At 39.4% G+C, this 12,510-nt stretch overlaps 1 protein-coding gene across 2 annotated transcripts in view; it reads right to left on the minus strand.

The window, feature by feature from the left end:
* Positions 1 to 684: 684 nt before the first annotated feature.
* Positions 685 to 12,510, minus strand: part of Wbp4 (WW domain binding protein 4) — a 20,993-nt gene continuing 9,167 nt past the window's right edge. Inside the window, exons 6-10 of one of the 2 annotated variants that reach the window (XM_021181558.2) lie at positions 10,730 to 10,776; positions 10,148 to 10,223; positions 7,347 to 7,537; positions 6,266 to 6,432; positions 685 to 1,882 (exon numbers count right to left, since the gene is read on the minus strand). In XM_021181558.2, the coding sequence (XP_021037217.1) occupies positions 1,675 to 1,882; positions 6,266 to 6,432; positions 7,347 to 7,537; positions 10,148 to 10,223; positions 10,730 to 10,776 (689 nt within the window). In that variant the 3' untranslated portion in view covers positions 685 to 1,674. The remainder of the gene's footprint in view (positions 1,883 to 6,265; positions 6,433 to 7,346; positions 7,538 to 10,147; positions 10,224 to 10,729; positions 10,777 to 12,510) is intronic. The other variant, XM_029469344.1, reaches the window with a different exon arrangement.

Genomic DNA, 12,510 nt, shown 5'->3' on the forward strand with positions numbered 1-12,510 from the left:
GTCTCAGACAAAACAAAACGAACAATACTCCCCCCCCCCCCATCAAAGCAAGCCAACTAACTAACTAAAAGCAGAAGCCAATCAACTACAAAAACCTCCAATAAAGCAGTGGGGTGTGTTGGCTCATGCCAACAATCCCAGCACTAAGGTTTTAGGCAGGAGGGTAATTGCAAGTTTGAAGGCAGCCAGATATGCAATGCATAGTAAGGCCCTGACTTAAACCCTTGGCCACCCTAGTCAAAGACTACTCAACTATCAGTCAGGTATCATGATATACCCATTAATATTCTTTTTCTTTTAAAGATTTATTATACATAAGTACACTGTAGCTGACTTCAGACACACCAGAAGAGGGTGTCAGCTCTCATTATGGGTGATTGTGAGCCACCATGTGGTTGCTGGGATTTGAACTCAGGACCTTTAGTAGAGCAGTCGGTGCTCTTACCCACTGAGCTGGCTCACCAGCCCCTAATTCCAGGGTTCTTGAGTACTCTTAGGTCAGAGGATCTGGACTTGAGGTTAGTCCTGAAGGGCAACACAGCAAACCTCTTAACAAAACAAAAATTAAAATGCCGCAAAATGCAGAGTTTCAGCCTGAGTGATTGTCAAGCCTAATCTTCAAATACTGTTTTGTCAATGTTAAGGTAACTTTGATGTATATTAGAAGAAAAAGAGACCCCAATATTTACTTTATGGTTTTTAATAAGCTATTTTTACATGTACACTAACAATTGTAAAAAGACATATTTGCTACCAAAAGGTACTGTACAACTTAAGAGAAATGATTAAAAATATTCAAAAGTAATAAAGGGAAGTACTTCAAGTAGAAATGAAACTTCTACTTGAAGAAATGGAACCAGGAAATGGGGAACATCTAAGTGGACAATGCAACCTATTTCAGTTCAAGCCTTCTGAGGTTAACTTAGATAAACCTTCCAATGGATCCAGGGCTATGAAAAGCTCGCCAGACTGGGAAAGGGCTATGCCAGAATGTAACCAATGGTAGGGCAGAGGCTGCCCTCCTATCTCTAGTCCCCCAAGGCTTGGCCCCATGTTAAAATGGTTGTGAGATACTACAGCTGTAAGCTGACCTGGGGCAAGCACAGGTTTCAACCCTTGGTCCAGCAGTCACTCTGCACTTCAGTGCTCAGGTGCATCCTTCTCCTGGTCTTCCGTCCTAAATGGAGTAAGACAAGCTGATCTGCAGTTTTCTACATCCAGGCTTCAGAAAGGACTGTCAAAACCACATTGTCTTGGGCTGTGCACATCGGTGTCTGATTTCTTTCTTCTCAGGTAACAAGTTAATTTCAGCATATGGAAATAATGCATTTTCAATGCAGAATAAATATGTTTATAAGTAAGAACAGAGCAAAGGTCTTCCCCATGTTTTAAATAACAGATACATAGCATCTTAAATTATTATATAATTAGCAATTTTAGACATTGAACATAATACACTGTATTACAATGCAATGTGGTAGGCTACCACTTAAGGAACAAAAATAAATTTCACATGAAAAAAGATTTATTTTGATTCACATAAAATATATTTAGCATAAATGTAAACTGCAGCACTACAGTATTCAAAGCACAGGAGCTTGGAAAGGACACGCCTCCTCTCCACAGCTTCACAGAGCAGCTTGGAAAGGACACGCCTTCCGTCCATATTCACAGTCACTCATCGTCACCTCGCTGTCTTAAGTTTCGAGATTTTCCATTTTCAAGTCTTCTCTTTTTGAAGACCGGGGCCACTCCATCTGCTGCAACTCCCAGAGAAGAAACTGTTTTCTCTTTAAATACCACTTTGATTTCCCCAACGCCAGCTTCTGAAGTTGATAGACATTCACCTTCAGTGCTTGGAAGTTCCAAATCGACTTCTTCTCTGGAGCAGAGAGAAAGCTGTTAGCTGACAGAGTACGGTAATTACTTGCATACGAACCATAAGCCACCCAGGCACCACAAGCCCCTTCTCAATGGTGACCGAGGATACATCAGAAGCTGGTCACCTGGGAACACTAAGCTACTTCTGTTTTGGGTTTTAAAGACAGCATTTCATGTATTCCTGGATAACCGTATACTCTCTGATGTTACTCTAGATGACTTCAAGCTCCCAAGCCTCTGAATCCGTCCCTCCAATCCTGAGTTAGGTGTGTATTGCCTGGCTCTACATTTATAATGCTGACGTTAGTCTCAAAACACTCAACTCTGCCTCAGATGAACATGTGCTAGGATGAGTCTCATTTGTTGTATTTCTGCTGCACAAAGAACACAACACCTTATTACACACTGTTCGTATATGTCATGCAGTATAAATAGGTAATAGGGAAGTTGTGGAAACTGGTTTTGCCATGGACTGACAGAGATTTTGAAAGTTTACATAATATAAGATGGAAAGAATAGAATCTTAATGTCCTATTATAGAAGACTAAATGGACTATTTGCCTAACATCTTTTTTACTCTGAAAACTAGCCCTTCAACTATCTATAAACAATCTGGCTGGGCCAGAAATCAGTTACCTGCTTAACATGAGTCTTTCAGTATCTTATTCTCTAGAGCAGTAGTTCTCAACCTACCTAATGCATTGACTCTTTAATACAGTTCCACTCATTGTGGTGGCCACCAACCAAAAAATGACTTTTGTTGCTACTTTATAACTGTTATTTTACTACTGTTATGAATCTCAATGTAAATATCTGTGTTTTCTGATGGTTTAAAGCAATCCCTGGGCTGGTGAGATGGCTCAGTGGGTAAGAGCACCCGACTGCTCTTCCGAAGGTCAGGAGTTCAAATCCCAGCAACCACATGGNGGCTCACAACCATCCGNAAGGAGATCTGACTCCCTCTTCTGGAGTGTCTGAAGACAGCTACAGTGTACTTACATATAATAAATAAATAAATAAATCTTAAAAAAAAAAAAAAAAAAAAGCAATCCCTGTGAAAAGGTTGTTCTGCCCTCTAAAGGGGTCATGATCCATGGGCTGAGAAACAGTGCCTTAAATACAGTCAACTGGTCTATGAAAGAGTTAGCTAATCAATTCCACCCATGAGATTTCTGGATAGCGAGAAAGATCATCATATTCAGTGGTTGAGACTAAAATAAACTACTGGACACCAAATACCATCTTTCTTGGAAAGAAAAATTCAGAAGACAGAGAATAAAGCTAGCAAATAGGGAAAAGCAGGGGAGAGATGAAGAATCTAGTTCGTTTTGAAAGTATGCCTCTGAGACCCCACTTTAGATTTTATGTGTAACAGATGTTTTGCCTGCATGTATATCATCTGTGTACCACATGTGTAAAATGTCCACAGGGGCCAGAAGGAGGTGTCAGATCATCTGAAACAAGAGTTACAGTTGGTTGTTAGCCACAATGTCGGTACTGGGAACCAAACCCAGGTCCTCTCTTCAAGAGCAGTAAGTACTCTTGATAACTTAAGAACTCTAAATAAATAAGTCTTTATTGCTATTTTATAGTAGCTATGCTCGGTGTCTTCTGCCCACCAGACACATGAGACCCTGGAGGAGAAATACTCTCATTGGTCTGTAACCATTCTCTTCTTTCAAGATCAGCATAAGGATTTGTTTTATCATCAGCTTTTTCCTTCCAGAAACCACTGACTATTCATGCCTATTCAGAATTACTACTGATGAGTTTGGGAGTAAGGAATTGATTGGTTCATGATAAAGTTAACTGCTGTAGCTATTTTTTTTTTTTACAATCTTCAAGAAGTCTCCACTGGTCAAATCTAATTTTTATTCATTTTGAAGGAATCCTTAGCTTTTCTTTTCCTGATGAAATAAGAGCATATTCTCTTCTCCCATGCAACACATTCCCTGCCTTCCATTCTGAGGTTATCATATATTTACGCTGATCTAATTCAGCAGTGCTTTTCAGCAGCTGGGTTATAAAGCACTATTTAATCTACCTTTGGGACAATCCATAGCCCACTTCTGTTCTGTGAGCATTTCCTTTGAAGGCCTGTTAGATCTCTCCATTAACTGTCTGACCTGTAGGATTATAAGATACATCTGTAACACTTTTTATGCCATATGTCTAAAAAGTTGTTGTATTTTTTGTTTTATCAGTAAATATACTTTAAAAATTTTAAAACAGCAAAAACTCTTTGAAGTTAAACATTAAGAAAATGCTAATTTCAAGCACAGTGAGAAAAATTATCAATAATATTTCCATGATGTTTGTAGAACATGATTTTCAACTGTTGACATTCAACAAACAGAATAGTTATTTTTAAGATATACTTCATTGTTATGTCTCCCTTTTCAGTTCTGATTTTATTAATTTGATTACTGTCTCTGTGCCTTCTGCTTAGTCTGGTTAAGGCTTTATCTATCTTGTTCATTTTCTCAAAAAATCAGCTCCTGGTTTTGTTGATTCTTTGTATAGTTCTTTTTGTTTCTATTTGGTCTGATTATTTCCTGCTGCCTAACCCTCTTGGGTGTATTTGCTTCTTTTTGTTCTAGAGCTTTCAGGAGTGCTGTCAAGCTGCTAGTGTAAGTTCTCTTCAGTTTCTTGCTGTTTTTAAATTTTGTGTCTGAGTGTCTGTGCACATGTATATGTAGTGCCTGCGGAGGCCAGAAGAGGGCGTCTTACAGAGCTGCCCAGGACTTGCATTACTGTACAAAAAAGTACAACTTGTCCATTAAAGGGCAGGCTTTGGTTTTGACAACTTTTTGAGATATGCATTTCACTCTGTAGTGTATGCTTCTGAGGGAAATCCTGCCTCTGTCTCCTAAGTGCTTGTGTTATGGGCGCCATCCTTGGCCAAGAACTTTAATAATAAACAATTCATTATGGAAGTATATTAAAATACATCCGGGTTGGAGAGATGGCTCAGAGGTTAAGAGCACTGACTGCTCTTCCAGAGGTCCTGAGTTCAATTCCCAGCAACCACATGGTTGCTCACAATCATCTGTAATGGGATCTGATGCTCTCTTCTGGTGTGTCTGAAGACAGCTACAGTGTATTCATATAAATAAAATAAATCTTTAAAAAGTATCCGTCCTACACTACCATTTCAAAGCACGGCTTTAAATAGTATCTACTTTATCCATATACTTTCCCTTCACCTTGAAGGTTCCCTTAAAGGTTAAAAAAAACCAAATCAAAACAATAAAGATACCCCAAAATACTAAAATGATTGCCTGATAGTGACATGTATTTACCTGGTAAAATAAACGCCTCTAAAAAGAAAACATATTTGAGCAGTTAAGTCAGTAACATAAATCAGGTTGTGCTTAACTACTGATAACCTCTTCTGCTACTTTGAGTATGAGCTTAAAAGCTTTGACGTTTAGAGCCAGGTATAGTGGTACACCTGTTAATACTAGCACCCTTGAGGTGGAACCAGATCAGGCTACACAAGACTCAAGAAAACCAAACCAAACCAAACCAACAAAAACAAAATTCACACCCACAATACACTTTGGGTAATAATATACACAGAACACTTTGAAGTATAGTCAGACACTTCAAGAGAATAAGGGTAAACACTTTTCTTTTCTTTCAAATGCATTCTGTAGTTAAGTGTCTTGCAGAATATTTGCTCCAAGCATTTGTTTTTCTGATAAAAACTGTTGCTGAGTGTGTGACTGTGGTCACTAGAAATGTCATGCTTTGGACACAGAACAATCACTAAGTTGGCTTAAAGCAACCACTTTTTCATCTTTTAAAAGTAAAAATATTCTAGGAATGAAAGAAAGCAAAATTAGAAATATTTTAAGAATGGGCGCTGGACAGATGGCTTAGTGGTTAAGAACACTATCTGCTCTTCCAGAGGTTTTGAGTTCAATTCCCAGGAACCACATGGTGGCTCACAACTATATATAATGGATCTGATGCCCTCTTCTGGTATACACCATATATGCACATAGAACATTCATACATAAATAAATTAAAAAAATACATACATACATACATAAATTAAACATACATACATACATACATACATAAATTAAAAAAAATATATTCAGGGATAGAGAGATGGCTAAGATGTTAAGAGCACTGACTGCTCTTCCCCAGGTCCTGAGTTCAATTCCCAGCAACTACATGGTGGCTGACAATCATCTGTAATGGGATCCAATGCCTTCTTTTGGTGTATCTGAAGAGAGTGACAGTGTACTCATATAAATAAATCTCTTAAAAAATATCCCAAGAATGTAATAAAGAGCAGAGCACACCTGAGACTTCTGACAGCAGTGTGCTGAGGTTCGTGGACACAGCAATGGGTGACACCTCGGGTACTTACTGAGACTCAGCCTCTTGTTTAATTTCTTGCCATTCCCCATAAGGGTTTGTCGATTTCTTAAGAGTTTTGGGTTTTTCTTCATTTGTATTTGATGGATTCTGTTTTGGAGTACTTTTTTCTTTTTGTATTTCTGGGCCAATTCTTTTCTCAGTACTTTTATTTTTTTCCTGTAATGCAAAGGCCAATAAATAATACACTTCAAGCAAAGCTACAGTCAACCTCTAAAAATGTCTTAACTTCTTTAAAAAGTCTCATTAACAACACTAATAATCATTCACTTAATGGTTTAAGTTTTCACACTACACAATACATGTACATGGAAGAACTATGTGTGAAACTTTAATGCATTGTGTTTAATGATGCTTTTAAAAAATGTACCATGATGATACATAAAGACGATGGTGGCACATGCCTTTAAGCAAGTCCAGGACAGCCAGGATTACACAGAAAAACTGACGACGACTCCCTTTCGGGCCAGAAGCAGTCACTACAGATGTCCTGGGGGAGATTCTCTCTTCACCGGGCTAAGAAAGCCTTTTAACCTACTTTCCACCTTTGTGTGAACACCATACATGTACTGGGGTTTCAGCCTCTTTGCAAATTACACAGCCACGAGTCACCTGACTGGAACTTCTTTTGTATACTACAATGATTCCTAACTCATTCCTTATGCAGCCCAGGCCGGGCTGAACTTGGAGTTTACCCATCTTTGCTTATCCTGTGCCACATGCTCTGCAAGATGCTTGTTTTGTTCCCTTTCCCTAGACAGGGTCTCACTGTGATGCCCTAGCTGGCCTCATTTCAACATCTCCACTGGGTAGATGCCTAAATCCACTATATCAAACCACACACATCCAATAATGGTAAGTTTAGTTTATAAGTCAGGTACAGCAAGAGATTAACTACAGGAGTAAATGGCAAACTTCATCAATTCACTGTAATGTAAGATTTCATCGTGTCATACAAGTTAAAATCTATGAATCCTTTTTCTGTTTCGTATTTTCAGATTGGAGCTGACCAGGAGTAACAGACGCACGGAGTCAGCCTGCAAAGGTCTGTGGAAAGTCAAGTAAGACCCCACCTTAAACCTGATGATCAGCTTCTTCGTCTCTGTCGAGGCCTCTCCAGCTTTCTTCTGTTCCCCTTCAGAATCGCTGTGAGACTCGGATGATTTGGAGTCTTCTAGAGTGTCGGGTAACTTTTCACTGTCCTTACTAGAAAGCACATCCCCACCATGTGGAATGAAATCATCAGGCTTTTCCCATTTGGATTCTGCTCAACACATTTTAATAACTGTATTACTTATTTAGCAATACTTCTCAGCAATATAACATTTTATCATCTACTACCACCAAATAATAAAGCATTTTTATATCTATACTTTATCTTTTATTGTTCAGAAAATTTAGGAGAGTCTGCACTTACTAAACTTATAAACTAACTCTAAATGGGAAAGAACTTGGGAAGGGGGTAAGAGTTTTAAAAATCCCCAGTTTATCTGAAAACAATTTCAAGAACCATAATGATAATGACTTTACAAATATTTCCAGAAACTTCTCACAAAGATTTCCTGGAGTTTTCAATCTGAATTTGCTACTTTACTAGTAATGGAATCTCAGCTGGCTGAGCTCCTCTGCCATCTAGTGGTCACTGTGCTTTTAAAGGAACTACAATGTTTCTTCTCATCTCTATTTTTAGTTTAATAAAAGGGAAAAAAAAAAGATACAATTTGTTCCCAGTAAAGACAATTTTAAGAGTGAAGGAGACTAGGAGACAGAGGAGGGGGGATTTCTAAGTTCAAGGTCTGCCTGGTTTTCATGATTTAGAATCAGCCAGCTACAAAGTAAGACCCTGACTTAACAATCAAGCATAAAAATGGCTACAAATTACACTGATCAGGATTACACTCCTCCCAACCCCAGAGAACATACTTCTTAGGCTCTTTCTAAAAACCCAATACTTTACTTATGTGGTACAGAAACACTGCTTTCACTGGGCAAAAGGCTATTTCTTCCTAAAAGATTGAATACAGGGTTTGGGCAGTAAGAATTTAAAAACACAGATTAAGGGAGATACCGAGCTGACAGCAGAAAGGAAAGCTGAAGACTGACAAGGGCAGATAGATACCCAGTGATACGTGGCGGAGAAACTCGAGGCCATTTCACTGAAGGAACGTAACTACCCAATGGCAACCTTCCTGCACTGTACACTGTCATAAATATCAAGAAGAACACGGCTAAGTTTTAATATCTTCTGTGCTCCCCAACCCTACGACTTTCTTTTCTCCAGTCCTGTTGGATATGAACCTGAACATAAAATATATGGTAGGAGAAAAAAGACATTATTTAAAATAGTTGAAGTCCAGGTACAAGAAACATTGAAGACTAGCTGGGTATGGTGGCACAGCCCTGTAACTGCAGCCCTTGAGGCAGGAGCATCATGACTTCAAGGTCCTACTCAGGGAACTATTGAGTTGGAAGTCAGGTTGAGATGGTCTCAAAAGCCAGAAAAGGAACAGCAAAGACTTAACTGAGAAATTCTGTGATTTTTGTAAGAATTTATTTACTTTTATCTTTGTATGGCAGGAGTTTCCCGACTCCAACTTCCTAATATAGGATTATAGGCATGTTTGATTACACCTGCTTTGTTTTTGAGTATATGGTATATTCTTCTAGGTGTATGCATATGTGTGGGTGTGCTTGCCTATGCATCTGTATGTAGAGGCCAGAGGACTACTTCTGGTACCTTCCCCTATCATCCCCCCCCCCCCCAGCTATGTATGTTTCTTTCTCTTTCTTTTCTTTCCTTTCCCTACTCCCCTCCCCCTCTTTCTAGATAGGGTCTCTCACGGAACCTAAACTGGCTAGCCAACAAGCCGTGGGATTTGCCCATCTCTGCTCACCCAGTGTTGGGGTAACAAGTGCTTGCTTCCACACCTCACCATGTGGAGGCTAGGGATTTGAACTCAGGCTCTCATACTTGGGACAGCATACACTGTACTCATCAAGTTACCCTCCGAGCCCCCATACCATTTATGTAGCGCTACAGATTGAGCCTAAGACTGTGCATGCTAGGCAAATGGTCTATCAGGTAAGTGACATCTCTAACACCAATTTTGTTTTCTCTTTTTTCTTTTTTTGGTTTTTCGAGATAGGGTTTCTCTGTATAGCCCTGGCTGTCCTGGAACTCACTTTTGTAGACCAGGCTGGCCTCAAACTCAGAAATAAGCCTGCCTCTGACTCCCGAGTGCTGGGATGAAAAGTGAGCACCACCACGCCCGGCTTCATTTTCTTAAGAGAAAGTGGTGAGGGCCTTGGTGTCCTTCAATTAGAACATATATGCTCGCCTGCATTAGGTCTCAAGTCGGAGCCTCACCATGACAAAAGTTGAAGTAGGAGATAACTATAGACACTCAGAGGGAAATTATTAAATCATAAGACCCGGTAATTTTAGAATTGAAGACTCTCTTTAAAACCTGAATAACATTAAGTGACAGAGAGAGCTGGCTCAGCAGTTAATTCTTGCTGCTCTCAGAGAAGACCTGGGTTCAATTCTAGCACCCACATGGTAACTCATACCAACCATAACTTTAGTTCTAGGAAATCTAATCATTTGCTCTGGCTTCCTTAAGCACCAGGCTCACATGTGGTGACCAGAAATTCATGCAGGCAAAATAGCCAAACACACTAAAAAAAAAAATAAAAGGAACAACATAGATACATAATACAACATATTATATATAGAAAGGTTTTAAGTATCCCTTATAAAAGATAATATATACTTCCTATAGAAACACTTATTAAAGCTTTCAAGTTTAGATGTGTATTAGTTCACATGCAGTCGGGTATATTCTTAGTTAAAACAGTCCACGGCAGCACTCACCTCCTGTCTCTGTGTTATAATAATAGGCGTAACCGTCCTCACTTAGGCCTTCTACCCAAACGGCCTCTGCTGCTGTCTAATGGGAAGGGAAAACAGTACACTGAAAATAATGATCATGGCTTCCTACTGAATAACTAAGGCAAATTTGCCTATGCTTTCTTCTCTACCTAGCCCCTGGGAGTCAAGAGAGGTGATAAAGCTCATGGCAACAGTCTGGCTTCTGTTAGTCACTACCAACTTTCAAACAGACTGTCTCACCTCTCAAAGCCAGGAACTCTGTCCACTGGGAAGACATGTGAACAACAAATGACTGCAAATCAACTCATAATATTTATCCTCAATAGGGTTTGGTGTGTGCATGTGCGTGCATATGTGCAGAATTTGGAAATAAATTTGCTTAACAAAATTCTACAAAAAGTCACAGCAGCCAGTCTGGGAGTTTGTTTAGCTTAGGATAGAGTGCTGGCCATTCTCAAAAGCCCTTAGATCCAGTGCCACAAACCCCAGCCACCTAACCCCAAACTCCCCCACCCCTAGAAGCCAGTCACTTGGAAGAATAAAACAACATTATGCTACAGTTACCTTTTTCAAATTCCCTTGAAATCCTTCTGGCTTCTCCCATTGAGATGCTTAAAACAAAATATATTATAAAATAATTATGCTCTTAAATAAAACAAGTCACCAAAATTTAATTAGGTAAAAGCCACAAGGGAGTCATTATATACAAAACACTACAAAATAGTTTATTATTGAAAAATGAAAGAAATAACATATATCCTTAGTGGTACTGCACAAAAAAACACGTGAATGGTACATCATTTAGAAGAAATGGCAGAATGACTAAGAGTTGTCGAAACTTCCACAGTAATTATGAGGTTTGGGTAGGACTTTTCTCAGAGATTAAGGAATTTAGACTTGGTACGTTATTGATTTATTTTTCCTATATTTATGTGATCTTTATTTCTTCTGTGAGATGCCTTGAGTATTGTGGTAGTTTAAATGAGAATGGCCTCAGAGGCTCAAAAATTGAAGCCTTGGGTCCCGGGCTGGTGGAATTATTTGGGAAGCATTAGGAAGTATGGCCTTGTGGGAGGAAGTGTGTTGCTGGGGATGGACTTTAAGGTTTCAAAGCCTGCACTGTGATGGGAAGTAAGCTCTGTTACTGCTCCGGCACCAGGCCTGCCTGCTGCTATGCATGCTCTCTGCCATGATGGTTATGGGCTTTTCACCTCTAGGGCCGTGAGCCCCATTTGAATGCTTTCTTTGATGAGTTGCCTTGGTCATGTGTTTTGTCACAGCAATAGAAAAGTAACTAAGACATCTATTCACGTAAAAACATAGTGCAAGTAAGCACAGTGACACATCTTTGCAATACCAGCATCTGAGAAGCTGAGTCAAATGTACCACTATGAACTCGAAGCCAGTCAACCCCTGTCCAAGTCCTTAAAGTCATGTATCCTCCCTCCCCCACTGTGGTGCTGCACTGGGAGGGAGAAGCAGGCAGAGCTCTCTGAGTTTCAGGTCAGCCTGTTCTACACAGTGAGACCCTAGCTTTTGAGGGCCGTTCATTTCTGTTTCACCTTTACATCTTCGAGTATTCTATCAGTATTAAGAACCAGTTAGTTCTTATGTCTCATTTCCCCTGTGTGCAAATGGGTCAGCTTAGTATGTTTTAAAGGAAAGGGATGGTATTCTGTTGTCTTGAGTAAAGAGAGAGTGAGAGATGAAGAATGAAGACATTAAAAAGAAGTTATCAAGGACAAGAATACACAAACTAGGACGGTGAAGAAAAGGAGGCACATGACGACAGACAAGAAAAATAGCTCGAGAGTGAAGCTGAAAAACAATAAAACAAAAACAAACTGTGCAGCCCAAGTGTGTATTTCTGGTTGATTTAATGTTCAACCACAATATGCATTTCACTTAAGACAGTGCAGCCCAGAAGTAATAATGTCTAACAGTTAGAAAACCTTTCCTATAGGCATTTCATTTCAAGACCCTTACAGATATGAATAGTTTACTTTCAGGTAAAGTGCTCTATTTTTGTATAGTTTCAATTTTTTTTTATTGAGAAAACAGAAAGTTCATTTGTAAGCAACTTGTAAGATTAATCACGACACTGATTTGCAATAAGCAGGATACTCTTCAGGTTTTTTTTTCCTTTTGAGGCAGAGTCTTACCCTGCACTCCAGGCTAGCCTAGATCTCACTATGCATTCTAGGCTAATCTCTTACCTTGTCTCAGTCCTCCTGCCTCAGCTTTCTGAGTGCTGGAATAGAGGGTGTGCATCACCACAAAACGCACACAATATTCTAAGCTCTGTGGTAAAAATGAAGTTACGGTTTCTCACTGCTTAACATATT

This window comes from Mus caroli, chromosome 14, assembly GCF_900094665.2.
Source record: "Mus caroli chromosome 14, CAROLI_EIJ_v1.1, whole genome shotgun sequence".
NCBI classification, from domain to species: Eukaryota; Metazoa; Chordata; class Mammalia; order Rodentia; family Muridae; genus Mus; species Mus caroli.